The sequence below is a fragment of the Astatotilapia calliptera genome, chromosome 4 (assembly GCF_900246225.1).
Source record: "Astatotilapia calliptera chromosome 4, fAstCal1.2, whole genome shotgun sequence".
NCBI lineage: Eukaryota > Metazoa > Chordata > Actinopteri > Cichliformes > Cichlidae > Astatotilapia > Astatotilapia calliptera.
The window spans coordinates 7,710,826-7,726,736 of NC_039305.1; the positions used below are offsets into that span (position 1 = coordinate 7,710,826).

General features: G+C 41.8%; 1 protein-coding gene across 3 annotated transcripts; it reads right to left on the reverse strand.

The window, feature by feature from the left end:
* Positions 1–751: 751 nt before the first annotated feature.
* Positions 752–15,883, reverse strand: cdk12 (cyclin dependent kinase 12). Of its 3 annotated transcripts, none has more exons than XM_026164346.1 (14): positions 13,920–15,883; positions 12,399–13,094; positions 11,719–11,898; positions 11,486–11,625; positions 11,201–11,371; positions 8,614–8,803; positions 7,820–7,876; positions 7,468–7,569; positions 5,362–5,439; positions 5,160–5,276; positions 4,941–5,072; positions 4,540–4,748; positions 3,959–4,348; positions 752–2,299 (listed from the first exon to the last, which is right to left on the reverse strand). In XM_026164346.1, the coding sequence occupies exons 1-14, from the start codon at positions 15,086–15,088 to the stop codon at positions 1,887–1,889; spliced, it is 4,044 nt and encodes a 1,347-aa protein (XP_026020131.1). In that variant the 5' UTR covers positions 15,089–15,883; the 3' UTR covers positions 752–1,886. The 3 variants fall into 3 exon arrangements, with proteins under 3 accessions (XP_026020131.1, XP_026020132.1, XP_026020130.1); XM_026164347.1 differs by having other exon boundaries at positions 3,995–4,348; positions 4,528–4,748; XM_026164345.1 differs by having other exon boundaries at positions 4,528–4,748.
* Positions 15,884–15,911: the final 28 nt, after the last annotated feature.

The window sequence follows — 15,911 nt, forward strand, 5'->3', positions numbered from 1 at the left end:
ATAGGGAGAATTACGAATACGTTTTGTGTGCATTATAGCTACTCGCTTTTTTTGGTTGGTTGGTTGTTTTTTTGCTCATTATGATGAAACTATAAAAATATTTATATAAAATATTCTCAAGCTATGCTAAACCAGAGCTATGACCAAACATAAACACCGATTCCCTTCAGCAATGATAGTGAACAGATTATGGCATGTTTGCTAAAAGGGAAAAAGGACAAAAGAACATAGGAAGATATCACATTACAAATAAGGGTGAAATATTTGGGCCATTTTCGTGAACCTGTCTAACACACTGGAATGCACATGCTCCAAAATCTCAGTTTGGTAAATCCTTTACATGGAATTACGCATATTTTCTTGCTTACTTATTAAATTATTTGTTTGTATCTTTAAGTTGTGGTTTGTGAGATAAATATCATTCCTTAGTTACATTTTTTAAAATCAAAACAGTGGTTGGAATTTACCTACCACAAGATCAGATTAATAATTAATAATTATAGCCCGGTACGCAACTTGCTTCACATTGCAGTTCTTGAGTTTCAGTCTTCCGAGAAACCTGACTGTGTGGACTTCCTGTAAACTGAGTGGTAGTTTGCGTTGGTGCCTACCATCTAGTGGCCGCTTTACACAGAAACATCCAGAAACGGCAGAACAGACAGTTCATCCGGTCGCATAACTTCCTTTAATAAACTGAACCAAGGGAAAAAAAAAACACATTACAAAATGTTTCTTTTTACAGACACATGAAACCATTTTTCTTTCCTTTCTTTTTCCAAAGCAAAAAATGGAAACAAAACAATAGACCATTTTTTAGGCATGTTATCATTTTCTTTATGTAAAAAAATAACTACACAAAAAAATGAGAGGAAAAACAAAAAAAGCTTTTGTTGGCAGGTAGGTGAGGAGCAGACGTATGCAAGGAGGCTTTCAAAGCCTACTAGGTGAATCGGGAAAAATGTGTTTCTGTATGTTTCTAGCTTTGCATTCATTTAGCAGAAGAGTATGTGCATTATGGAGCAGTTCATCAAAATGCAGTTTATTCCATGTTTGAGACAGGAACATGAGCACTACAGGCTTGTTACAACACAAAGATCTGCTGTATGTAAAGAAGCGATACCTTAAAGTGAGCAGAGTTAGTTTTAGGTGATGACAGAGTGCGTCATCCAAGTAACCTGTACACCGGTGCCATTCAAAGCCGAAACTTAGCCCACATTTTCACACTAGGCCAAGATCATTCAAGGGTCGCCGGGGTCAGAGTGGAGGCACAAAGCTGAGAACAGGGGAGCTCGAATATGAACAGAAAAAGTCACATCTTCTGAGGTCATTTCCTCAAATGTACCCTTATGTAACAACTAACTTCAAAAAGTCTATCAGACTGTCAGGGTGGAGGATAATTACTTCATTCTCCAAAACACTGGTAATCCTGTTAGAAGGGGGCACTGCTGTGCACATGACAATCATTTGTTCTAGGGCAAAAAAAGATATTATAGTTGTTTTCAAAGTTGCTTGTCAGCGGTGTAACACTCAATTTGGAAGCTACACTTCATTCGACACCAGACCCTTCAGTGTAGAGGAGAGAGAACGGGTTTGCAGATGGAGAGTATGCATAACCGCTGAAAGTCAGACTAACCTGCTGAGATACTCCCACCATAACACCACATGACAGCTCATTCTGCAGGCAGAGATATTCATGACCACTTCTAAAAATACTCCAGATCTCTTTCATTCAGGCATTCATTATCAAAATCTTTGATCCAACTTTCACTACCTGCACAGGGTCCAGTGAGTCATACTCTGTAGGTGTCCCTCTGTATTTCCTTATAGGCCAGGATTGCTGGACCAGTCCCACGGTACCCAGCTTGATCTCGACGGGGAACTGAGGGTCAGCGGGCAGCTCCATGGGAAAAGCGGAGGTCCTGGTCTTTGGGAAACTGTGCTGCAGTGGTAGGAGCAGCAGTCGCTAGTCCTGCTGGGGATTCAGCTGCAGCTGAAGGTTTCGGTGGAGAGCTTGCAACCCATGGTGGAGGGCACTGTCTGTGGGCAAGAGCGTCCACAGTAGGAGAAGGATCGTTGCTGCGCTGTGAGGCACCACACTCCGAGTCCTGCTGAGAGATGAGCTGGAGCAAGGCAGCTGCTACAGCAGGGCTGATGTCCTGGCTGGGTTGCGTTTCTGGCGCAGCCTGCTGGGAGTTTCCAACAGTTGATGGAGGTGGACCTGGTGGAGAGGGTGGACGTTGCTCAACAGTTGAAGGCCCCTGGTTGGCCCCAAGCTTTTTTCTTTTTGTCACTGCACCATCTGAAGGGTCCAAACAGAACAGAACAGAACAGAACACAGCACATTAGACATAATCTTATAAGGCATAATTAAGTTAAACCTACATACTAGCTACACACCCACTAATAAGCTTTCTTTTTCCTCTTATACTCCCAACCTGCATTTAAAGACAGTAGTACTGCATTTCAAATAAGCCTATCATGGAGTTACACAACGTTGACATTCCTACCTTTACCACAAGAGGGAGGGCAGAGCACTTTAAGCAAATCAGCACACTAACTTACTACAAATAGGGAACCATGCTGCAGTGGTAGGAGCAATCTTACAACAGTCTGTGTTTTTGGAATCAAATAACTTTGTGAACCTAGTGTAGATGCTATACAATATCACTAAAAACAATTAGACAAAAAAATGTTTTTTACATCTGGCACATGAAACACATGACCATTTACCGATTCAAGTGAATGGTTATAGGTAGGTAAAAATAAAATAAGTGTTTTTTTCTATTTTTAAATAACTAGTCATTACCATTTAGATGTTTATTAAACAGAGAAACGTTAATGTCTTTGAATGCACTACCCACTAACAGATTAACACTTGCACAACAGATGCAGGCCCACACTTCCAAACACCCCCCCCCCAAATCACAGAAAAAAAATGTGGGAACTAAGTGGGAAAACAATACAAGGGGCATGTGCAGTTGGATGAACAGAAAAGGTGAATTAAGCAGGAGAATTTCAAGTACGTTCAAAGGGCGGGTAACACTACTAAAGCAGCACTGTCTATTCTTTCGAATCTACTGCAGTGCAAGGTGGACCAGTGATGTAAGGTTTTCAAATGCTTTTAAAGGTTCACCATTCAGTGTCAGCAGCATAATCAGTGTTATTCCAATTCCTAATCACATTTTAAGAAAAACGTGACCCAGAGTGAACAGTTACCAAAAAAAAAAGTGACAAAAACCAAGGTTAAAAGAAACACATGCAGGTGACATCTAAAGATTCAAAACATTTATTTTCACTTGATAATTTATTAGACTTTCTTCATAAAAAGGCTGACATTACAGACTGTTTAAAGCAACATCGCTCTCTGTGAAGAATCCATGACACCTGCTTTATAATGAAAATGAAGTGAGGAAGAAAAAACACATGTGGAAATGGGACAGAGAGAAACAAAGACTGTGATAAAGAAACAAGAAAGAGGGAAAATTGAAGGAACATCACAGTGTGAGCCTTTTTACTCAAATGAATAACACTGTACTTTCTTCTGGTTTATTGAGTACACCAGTGATGAACCAGTGATATCCGTGTGCAACAAACCTTTACCTGGTTATCAGGGTCACAGGACAGCAAACGCTGAAAAGACAATTTGCCAGGGTTTTCTTTTGCACTTTTTTTAATAGTACAGGTGTTTATAGGGGAAGATGTTGAATGTGTGTCACTCGTATGTCATGAATAAAAGAAGGGGTGGGTGTAATATCGGTCTAATAGCCCTATTTGCAAATTTTATTAAGTATCCTAAAATCAAAGTAATTTGATACAGTATATAGTCAGCTTCTGTTTGTTCCTTGCCTGGCTCTTTCCACTCTTATGATTTCCAACTGACCCTGGTACCTTTTCTGTTTCACACTCTATAGGCTAAACCCAGACTTGCCCTTGCAATCAGTAGTAGAAGCGGACGAACCGCGCGTTAGTGCCTCCTCTGACTGAACGCCATTACTTTCATCGCCTTGCTCCTCGGTTTGTGGCTTTATAATTTGGCCCAAAAGGAGAGCCAGTAGCTTGGCCTGGTCTTCCTGGCTGAGTGGCGGATCTCCAGATGTCGGTGAGATCTCTTGGGGTTCAGGAGGCGGCTCTGGGGGCTGAGACCTGGAAGCTGCCTGGGTCTGGTCCTCTGGTGCCCCCTGGTGGTCAGAGGACTCACTAACAGCAGACAACAACTGGCTGAGAGTCTCTGGATTGGGGAGGTTGAGGAGCTGAGCAACCTGGGGCAAGCCGTCTGCCTGTCCCTGGAGAAGGTTTAGCAGCACTGCCAGCTCTGTCTGATTCAACTGCTCTGCAGCCGATGCCAGGCCTAAACACACACATGCATGCGACTAGAATTCAGTGTCAGTCTAATAGAGACACAACAATCAAATACATTTAAAATTAAATAAATAAATTCTTATATATATATATTTTTTTTCACAATACGGAAACTTTTTTGAAAAAACAAAAAAATGTGTTCCTGGTTAAATACTTAGTATCTGTTACCTGACAACTCACTCTCTATGTTGGTTGTGGAGGGTGGTTTCCCTGGAGGAGGTGGAGCTCCAGTGGGGCTGTTTGGGGGACGAGGGTTGTCTCCGCTGGAGGTCCCTGTCACATCTTTACGGGGCACTTTGGGCACAGGCACATCCTCGACGACCCCGCTCTGACGTGCACGTCTTCTCTTCTTGCTCCACAACTCGTGACAGTCTTGATGATGAGGAAGGCTAAAAAAGAAAAAAGAAATTGTACAAATTTAAAATATACATTTTATTAACCAAATAAAACAAAATAAAGAAAGAAAACGCCCTAAATAGGCAATAATTGTATTCTGATACAGATAATGTCCTAGTGTTATTTTTCACGTGCTCAATCCAACACTGTCATTGTGTCAACCATCACTAGAACCAGCTACTAACTCTGGTGGTGGCATCCTGTTGGGCTCAACATCATGCAGGAAGTCACTGAAGAGCGCTTGCTCCGATGTGCAACGGCGTGCAGGGTCAAGGGTCAGCATTCGGTCCAGTAAGTCCAGGGCAGGAGTAGGTAAACTATGTTGAGGAGAAAAAATATTACTCCTCTAGAACCAGACAGAGTTGATCACAGCTGTCTTAGGTAAGCGTAGTTTGAGTACATACTGTGCAAACTCCTCCCGTAGTCGCCGTCTGTACTGCTTCTTGGGTTTCATTGTGTTGAACAATGGAAGTTTAATGACATCAGGCCAAACGGCCGGACAGGGACTCCCACACAGTCGGCTGAGACAAAGGAAAGGGTTATTAATAAGCTTGATAATTCAATCAGAAATTATTACTTGAAATTTATTTGTGGTAGGCAGTCTACCTGATCAGCTCTAGTTGCAGAAGTTCCTGGTTAGCCTGGAAGATGGGCTTCTTGGTAAAGAGCTCTCCAAGAATACACCTGAGCCACGACAAGTAAGAAAAGGTATTGCATGTATATAATGTATGTATATAATGTAAAGTTTAAAACAGCTTTTAAAAACTACTTAAAGAGTAATGGCCTGGCAAAATCTTGGTCAAATAGGCCTGTGAAATGTTATGAATGTAGTAGGGCTGCCACGATTAGTCGACTAGTCACGATTACGTCGACTATTAAAATCGTCGACGACTGATTTAATAGTCGACGCGTCATTTGAAGCTTTGTAAGATCCCAAAAGACGCAGGAGTAAGTAGCAGGATTTAAGAGTGTAATAACGGACTGAAACAGAAGATGGCAGCACTGCATGTTCAAGGATGCCAGCTGCCGTTAAACCCCGAAGAAGAAGAAGCTGCGGCCCAGCTCAGTTTCCAACAATGGCGGCAGCTAGTTAGTTTTAATATTACTCTTATTCTTCTTTCTGGGTCACAAAATAAACGTTTAACATGTTTTCAGGCGAGAATGTAGCTGTGTAAACCTCAAATATCTGCTCAGTTTATCAGGACACCACATATTTTCAAAAGCGCTCCGACGTTTTCGGAGACGTCTGTTACCCACTAGCTCGATAGCTAGCCGGGGGCTAGGTCACTAGAGCCGTGAGAACACTGGACTCCCGGCAAATCGTTTTCAAACCCACCGCCGTCTTTCGCTAGTCAGGTTAAATATGATATATGAGTCACTTAGATAACTTAAAATTTTATTGTTTGGCTTTTTTCAGTGTTTTATTTGTTCCTGAGTAAATCGGTTTGGCTGAGATTAAAGTTATAGTTTTTACACAGCTGAATAAACGTCAAGCAGACAGCTGATCATCAGAAGTGTGAGATGCTGGAGAATTTACTCCGGTGTCCTGTTATATTTTAGATAGCAAGGAGTTTATTAAACTTAACCGAAACAATCTGCAAATTTCATTAAAATGTAATAAACTATCATCTTGTCTTTATTTTTAGTTAGCACGTACCTGAAACACTTAAAGCTGTAAGCTAATGATAGTTATATAAGAGCAGATGCTGCTGGTGCAATAAGCTGTACGTTTTATGTCCAATGGATGGTGATCTGATTAGTCGACTAATCGCAGAAATAATCGGTGACTAGTCGACTATCAAAATAATCGTTTGTGGCAGCCCTAGAATGTAGGCCCTTTTATTCCAACAAGGTAAAGCTCCTAAAGTATTCACAAGGAAAGACTCTCTCAGACTGTAGATAAGGTTGTTTAAGAGTTGTATGACAAAGGTGAAAGTTTTGTGAATGTTTATAACCAAGTGTGATAATTCGAATTTAATATGGTAATACCTTTGGGCTTGCTGCAAAATAAGACAAATTATTTCCATAAAATACTATAAAACAATTGAAGATTTAGGAATATGACACATATCTAAAGAGAAATTTGCGCTTTAGTCACCAAACGTAAATAGTACATTGTAAAGACTTTATCAAAATGTTCCCAACACATCTGCTTACACTGCAGAAATAAATACTTAAATACATCTACCAACAACCATTACGAAAAAAGTTAACTACCAGACAACAGACAGGTAAAATGTGTGAGATTAGACACTGCTGTAATATAATAACAATTTAAAAAAAAAAAAAAAGACTACAGCAGCTGTCCAAATGATCTGCATAAACCATTTTTGAAGAAATTGAGTGAAAATGACTTGTGATGAAGGACAAAGCAAGGAAAACACAAGTCTAGCACAAATATGCCACTTTAGAGTAGTTTGTGGGTTGAGCCGAGGTGAATGGGAAAATAGGACTATTTTGGTACAGTGAACCCTGATGGGTGGGAAGCTTTAACCTGCAATTATGCACCCTAGGCAACTCAGGGGTGTTATGTGACTAACCTGAAGTAAAGGCTGAGACTCTTCTTCCCCCCCCCCAAAAAAATGTCTTAATCTACATAAAAACCACAGTATAATCTGTTGTTCCCCAATTATTCATCTGACAATAAATCATACACTTGAAGACCACGTGATTTGACAGACAGAAGTACTAAGATAACCGTTTTGTACTCACCCACAACTCCAAACATCAATGGCTGGAGAATATCTCTCCTCTCCCAGCAGAAGCTCAGGGGGACGATACCATAGTGTGATTACTTTATTAGTGTATGGCCGGCTAGGAGCAAGAAAAGAGAGATGAGATGGGAGTCAGCAGTCATACATGTCCCCCAGTGACAAATCAGAATCATTTTAGCTCCAAGTAACTGTATTATTTCTGAGACACAGCCCCATCTTGTGGACAGACATTGTAAATTAAAAAGAAATAATAAAATAAACTGCTTTCATTCAGCAACTTAAACACTATAATGTCTATAATCACTAAATGGAATTAAGCAGATCAGGTATATACAACCGTCGCCTCTTACCTTTCCTCTGAGTTGTAAAGACGAGCCAAACCAAAGTCAGCCAGTTTGATCTGACCTCTGCACAAACAAGCACAGATAACATTAAAAAAAAAAAAAAAACAATAACAAAAAAAGCATTGCCAACTACTGAATCTTAGTGCATCTAATCCTAAAACACAACTCAAAGTGTCTTCACTGTAAAAGTCAACTGATACTGTAAAATACACACTGCTCTTAAAGAAACAACAAATATTATTGGTCAAATTTGGCAGCGCTCAGGTGCAAATGATCCACTTCTAATGTCTATTTGAAGTCAGCTGTTCAGTAGCAGGGCAATAACTTCATGCACTGTGGTTTTTAAATCCTCCACTTCCCAGAAAAACACACATTTTCTTAATTCTTGATAGCTCATTTAAGCTCAGTTTTTTCATGCACCTTGGTTGTACATTGGATGTTCAACTGTACTAAGCAACCATCTGTGGGAAGTTGCTGTACTCCACTAAGGTTATCTGAAGCATCCAATTAATTTTGTTACTTTGTAATTAGCTTTCCTGCAGACACACTTTTGAACCCTTTCTGCCTGACAAATTATAGCAATCGTTTGATAGTATTTAAGGAATGCGGATACATTTAAAGGTGTGAAGATTACATTTCTTAGTGTTTGTTTACATGGGTGAATAAGAAAAAAAAGTAGATAAAACTTAAAATTCACATGTCACTGTTAGTACTGAAAAACCTGTGACTAGGAACAGCCTAGCTGCTGCTGCATTTTACTGCAATTGTCTGCACACAGGAAACAACAATACTTTACTCACTTGTTATTTAGCAGTATGTTGGAGCATTTGATGTCTCTGTGCAGGAAGTTATTTTTGTGGCAGTAGTCCAGGCCCTCCATCAGCTGACGCATGAAGCTGCGGATGTGCTCATGGGAGAACTGGACCAGGCCTGACTCCAGCAGGCCCATCAGATCATGGTCCATGTACTCAAACACCAGGTAAAAAGCTCCTAAAAATACAAAGATGTATTCAGATGTCTTAAACAAAAATACATGCACACACATATGTCTGTGGGTTCACATAAGTGGACATGTGTTAAATGGTTAATAGGTATTCAGGTAAATTTAACCATGCTTCTTTAAAAGTGAAGTTACTGAACTGAAATGTGCGCAACTGCATTGCCAGCTATTTAACATTCATACAGCCCAGAAAACTCTAGCAGCACACTTCTCTCTGGATTGAAACATTAAAGAACTGTTCAAGTTAACAGTGACTACAGAGAACGCAACCAGATGTGGTCATTATATCAGTTCTAGTTTTTCAGTTTTTATTTCTTTTGCTTTAAATTATGTTTTATGCTAACAATTTCAAATGTCACGAACACTTTATTTCCACAATAGTAGCAGTTTCTCTTCCACTTATACAATTCAGTGTTGCAGAGAGGCTGTGTACACCCTGGATAGGTCCCCAGCCGGTCGCAGGGCCAACACAGCCAGAGACAGACAATAATTCACACTCACATTCACACCAATTAACCTAGCCCCACTAAGTGAAGGTAGAGAACCAAGAGAGAACCCAAACGCAACCATAAATATATAACTTGTCATAGAAACAACACTAAATAATCTGCTTTTGTATAAAAAAAAAAAAGACAGTGTATTCTATGAGTGTCACCTTTTCTTATAATTTTCTGCTCTCATTTTGTGTGTCATTATCTGCTGGTCAAGGTATGTGTATGCACGTTTTCAGACATGTTGCAGTTTCAGGTCTGACTCCGTCAGTGCTGTCACAGCTGCTAAAACATATTTCAGTGACAAACAGAAGTGCTGCACATCCAGTTTCATATAGTGTGCCCACCATTACTTTCCTGGCATATGCCTGTAGTCTACCAATTAGGTGGAATCTACACACCATTTAAATGGCTTCTAGGGGTTCAGTTGTTCAATGTTCAAGAAAGATGTGACACCAGCACAGCCCTATAACTATTTATACTCTTGGTTAAACTGCGCTCAACTAGTTTACAACCAGTTTACTAAAACTAAAGGCATCGTGCACCAGTAATCATAAAACCACTTTTCTCGCACTACCATTTGCAAGGATGACTACAGCAAACTTAAGCTGTCTGTAGGTTCTCATACATTGAATGACATACTCAATTCAAGCAGTGAAAATCGTGCATATACCTACCTCGACCAGATGAATGATAAAAACGCAGTGTAATTCTAGATAAGCAAAAATGTATCGCTAAACTCATTAATAAATACGTTTAGCTATACAATACAAGTGATTACTGCCATCTCTGTGACATCATTTAATTAATTAAACTAAAAACAAGTTCCATTGGAGAATTTCTTTTTAAGGGGATGCCTTCTCCCACCTGCAAAGTTTTCCCCTTGCATTTAAAACAAACACTCCCCCCCCTAACTTATCATAGGGCTGCTCAATTAATCGAATTTTAATCACGATTACGATCTGGGCTTTCAACGATCATTAAAAATGACTGAGCCGATTATTAGCCCCTCCTTCGTGCTTTACTCTCGCGCTGCTTCGTGTGGCAAATCTAGCGCACCTCTCTGCGTTTCGAACACGTGTCACAACAATTAAGAGCAGCGGTCCCCAACTATTTTTGCGCCACGGACCGGTTTGCGCCCGACAATATTTTCACTGACCGGCCTTTAAGGTGTCGCGGATAAATACAACAAAATAAAACTAGTACCGGTACCGAAAAAAAAGAAGATTTATTCATAACACAAGTGAAAAGACCCAGGAAAACCGAGTAAACGATAAAAACGATAACAAAATAACGCTGAAAACCGATAAAAACCCTGAAAACTATACATTTCACACCTGAGCCTCAACTCTCGCGGCCCGGTACCGGTCCGAGGCCCAGGGGTTGGGGACCGCTGATTAAGAGGACCCGAGGGAAGCTCGGAAAGCTAAGCAGAAGTTATTTGGAGAGGAGAGTGACTGCCGTTGGTTGAAAAGAGAGGTTAAACAAAACTTCAGTGGTGTGGAAGCATTATTGGTTCGCGGAGTCAGACGTGGATCAAGTAGACATAGTGTGTAAACTTTGCTACGGTGTCATAGCTGCACCACAAAGCAACACTGCAAAGTTCACTAAACATAGATGTTTACATTTTTCATTTATTTTTTATATTGCAAACATCTGCACTGTTATCAGTATTTGCACACTATTTTATAATATTTTATGACAATCTTTAAAGTCATTGTTCAATACATTGTTATTGTTAAATAAATATCGTCAAATAATCGAGATCTCAATTTCAGTGAAAATAATCGTGATTATCATTTTTGCCATAATCGAGCAGCCCTAACTTATCATCACTTCTTACCTACTTATACCCCACATAAAAGAAAACAGCAAGTTTTTTTTTGCCCCCCTTACCTTTATCCTTTTTAAAGTCAAGTGCATCTTGCTTGTCAGTGACAATTTCCTTCATGTTGACAACACTACGGTGTTTGAGCTGCCGCAAGATCTTAATCTCTCTGATGGCTGTGATGGGGAAGCCCTCTTTTTCATTGTCCAAACGCACTTTCTTCAAAGCCACCAGTTCACCTAGCATATTTGGAGAACACATTTTAGAGAGCCACTCTTTTTATTTTTATTTTTTTATCTTATTTGGGTTTTATTTTTTTAAGGAAAACATAGTAGTAAATGGATTTCACTTACCAGTGTCTTTGTCCTTGGCCTTGTACACTTGGCCATAGGTGCCTTCCCCTATGATGCCAATTATATCAAATTTATCTACACACCGTTTGCCCCAGTCACTTTGGGTATGTTTGCGCTCACCATATCGCGGGCAACAAATCCTGGAAAGCACAAACAAGAAAAGCAGCTAAGACATCATGTGTGATTAATGAAAGGAAAACTTTAAGTGGGTGAGTATAAAAGTGAATGCTGACTTTGGTCTCTTCTTAAGGGCTGTCTGGGGTAAGAGAGGAGGCTGGCGGACAGGTAACTGTGGGGGTGAAGAGTCCCCTCCAAGCAAGGTGGGCGGTAAAGGCAGATCAATAATAGAAGGGCGGTTGCGACCTTCTTTGTCCTTTCTTGATGGCCTCTGGGGAGGAGTGGATTTCTTTGGGCTAATAGAGCAAGATTTAAAAAAAAAAAAAAGTTTAAGACAAAACCAGGAACACATTTTATGCACCGTTTTCATGTCGATGTAACAACTAACACACACATTCAGATTAAAACTAGTTACAATAAAGTGTACATACCACGATTTAAAAGAGGAAAATTTAAATTCACTTTCATCTAACAGTGCGCCATTTTTGTTTTTTGTAGGATGGTAACTGACATATTTAAAACACCAAAGTGCAAACATAGCATTTATTCATAAAATGTTTACATATCAAGTTATGTTTTGAAATTACTTAATTTTTGTTAAAATGACTCATGAAAAACAAAATGGGATGTCTTGAATGGTGTGTTCAAGACATCCCGATGTACATACAAATCACTGACAAATGACAGTACAAGTCCAAGAATAACAGCTGTAAACTCATACAACAGATTAATAGGCACTAAGCTTGACATAACACAACAGGCACTAGATCAGTGTGCCTGTTAAGGGATTCCTCACCTGTCCTGAGCATTTCCCAGCAGTGCAGGTGGTAGAGGCAGGGGAGGAAGAGTCGAAGTCTTGTGGAGTGGGGTCTGGCGGACAGGGCTGCGAGCAGGAACTGTTGCTGGCGATTTAGTTTGTGATACGGTTGAGGGTGTAGGAGGCTGAATGTTTGTTTCTGCCTGAGGTGGTGGTGGAACCTGTGTGGCTGGATTGGGTGGCGCTGGAGAAGAGGGCTGTGGAGGAGGTGGCGGCGGTGCAGGAGAGTTGTTTGAAGAGGATGTTAGAGTTGCAGTCATCGGCTCATCAGCATTGGGAACATCATGGGATAACTGCTGGGTTGGTGGCGGCTGAGGTTCTGATGCTGCTACTGCTGTTGCACCTTTTTCTGGCTGTAGAGCTTCAGCTTTAGCAGGCCGTGAGGATGAGGAGCTTGACGGTTTTTGAGCTGTCGGAAGTGGAGAGGCGCCACCACTAGCACGAGCAGCCGCCTCAGCAGCCAGGCGTTCCTTCTTCCTGCGACTCAACTCTGCACCTAAGCTGGAATTGAGGGGCAGACGTGACGAAGGAGGGGAGCGGCTAGCTGGCCGGTTACTGTGGGAAATGCTCCCTGTTCCAGCAGAGGAGGTGTGCCTCTTACCGCGGGAACGAGAGGAGGAGCGGTGAGAAGAAGAGTAGTGCAGAGGGGAGCGACTCCTGGAGCGGCCCGAGCGTCTAAAATAAAAAGCACATTTTTAAGATCATTTATAGATTAAGACAGAGAATTAGAGGCAAATGAAATGCATGATATAACTGAGACAGACTGCTGATCCATGGCTAAATAAGATCTCTAGATCATATTATAATGAAATCAAAACCATGTGGGACAAGTAAAACTAAAACTACTGACGCTTTCATGGCCAACTGGATCTATTCTTGTTGTCTAAAGCAATATACTGGGCTAATTAATTAAGAACATTATTTAGTTTCAAAAACATTTCATTGCTACATAATGGTGAAATTTTGAAAATGATATTACACATCAAATAAAAATCTGTTACCTTCTCTATAAAAGAATGTGAGGCCCTCCTAAAACTAAGTACCGGGTTTCATTAAAGACACCTGTCTTTTTCTGAAATCAGTGGCAAGTATGGACTCTATAGCTCAAATGTAATTATGAACACAAATACTTATGGTCACAGAGCCAGGTTGTAGTGCCCTAAGCTTCTGTTTTTGAATTGAAATGACAGCTTAAGGCAAACCCTGTTTTCAACTACAGGTATTGCCTATCTCCATCCTGTATTTTTCTCACTCTCAAGCTTTTGTCTGTTATGTATGGTAAATTTCAACTTCAATGCAGAGATCAATTTGCTGGAGTGAAAAGCCCTCTCCAAGTTCAACATATTTGTCTAATCTCAAACTTAAAATGCATGTCAAGTAGGATCATAAAAGGTGAAGGTTCTGGAAATATGCAAAACCTCTAGAAAGGTGGCTTGATAAGTAAATGTCTCGAACATAATCCCAAAAAGATTTAAAGGGTGACCTACAGCATATACTCACCGAGACATGGGGCTCGTACTGGAGGACCTGCGGTTACCATAGGGGCTCGTGGAGCGTCTCCTAGAGTAAGGGCTGCTGTCCCTCTCAAAGCTGGAGGACCTGTGTCTGCTGCCGTAGGGGCTGTCTGATCTCTGCCTGCTACGGCGAGACACATCACCATAGGTACTCGGGCTTTGCTGGGCCGCCCTCCGTCTTGAGTAGCTGTCATCCCCCTGATGTCCATACCCACCGCCCAGTGGACTCTCACTACCGGCCCCTCTTCTGGGACTCGGCGACAATGCAGAGCTGGTGCCCTTTCTCCGTGGGCTACCCCTACTTGAAGACTTCCCCTTCGGGCTTGACTTGTGGCTCTTGGAGGACTTGCGATGGCTTCTATCTGTCCGGCTCCTCTGGGAGGAGCTGCGGCTGGCCTCCCCTCGGCCTTCTCTCCGCTGTTGCCTGTCTTTGCGAGACTTCCCTGAGCGGCTGCTCTCCTTGCTGCGAGATGAGGATGTAGAAGAAGTAGTGCTACCTACACTGGCTGCAGGCGGTGCCTGAGAGGAGAGCATCAGCTCCCCACGTTTGGAATCCCCCTCTGACGGCACCTGGCGTTTAGATGAGGAGCCTAACGAGGCCTCCTTCTCCTTGCCCTTTCCAGAAGTCACTTTCTCGCGATCTTTACTGCTTTTTTTCTTGGACCCACGTTCTCCATTTCCAGAGTCTCTAACTTTGTTAGTGTCCTTGGACTTTTTTCGTGGGTGTCTGTGCCCCCTGCTCTCTCTATTACCTTCTTCTTCGCCAATATCCCTATCGTAGTCTGGTGAGGGCTCCAGTCGATTTCCCCCCCTCTCAAAAGGCCTGGAGGACGGTGGGTCCGAGAAGGTGTCCGAGTCGGAGCTAATATCGTCGTACTCCACTAGAGGCTTCACCGTGTTGACACCAGGAGGCGCCGTATCGCCGAGGGTAAAATCGTCAGGTGCCGCCAAGGATTCCCGATTATGTTTTGTTGATTTATGCCGTTTGCGTTTTAAAGAAGAAGAGGACATTGAAGTTTTTAACTGCACCTTGCCGTCCTTGCTCATCATGTCTCCCGCAGAGGTATGAGTCGGGCCCTGGGTCTGGTGTGGCACACCACCGATGCTAGATTCCGGCTTCCTCTTGGTCCCATGGTGTCGGTCCGACCCAGGCATCCCTCACGTCGGCGTCGGTGCCTCTTCTGCGACTTGGCCTCGGTGATCCAGGCAATTCATTCACAGGAGACCAGTAGCAACTCCAAATGTCAAAACAAGTCTTACTAAGCGAAATCAGGACAGGAAAATACAAAAATAAACACACCAGGCCGCTTACGTCCACTTCTCCTCAATGCCAATTCATTCCATTGAGATCACCAGCATATTTCGTCAAAGCAGATAAATGCCAAGTTGGTTTTCCAGTGCTGCGAAGTTTGTACTTTCAGTTAGTCAGCGAATGAAAAAGACTCCAACCAAACATCTGATCATTGTGGTGTCGTCTCCGTCTCAGTTTAGCTAGCACAGCTAGCTAAAGCTCGGCAGCTAGCGAGCTGACTCCTAAAAAAGAAAGAAAAAGTCCCTTTGTGAAAGCTGTCCTTGTCCGGTGCCAAGTTAAGTAAAGGTGTTTTTAATTCCACAGAATAAGGTCTTAGCATTCAGAAACAAGCAAATGCCTTCATTAAAAGACGCTCGTTTCTCCAACAAAATGAAAACTTGACCCGGTTGGTACTGATTACATGTTCCCTTTAATGTAAGTTTTATCCCCTATAAATTCAATATTGATAAGAAATTATAATATTTTCGTGTGCAGTAGATGTTCCAGTTTATTATCAATGGCTCTGGAAATCAACCAGGCCTATATTTAGGGCGATGCTAGTGGATTTAATATCATCCACAGCCCTAGCTCAAGGAGACTACAAACGCCATCATGGCTCCTGTAACTAGCAACTTCTGCGCACAGCCGATTGAACCGGAAGACGGAGCACTGCCAATCTTGACTGTA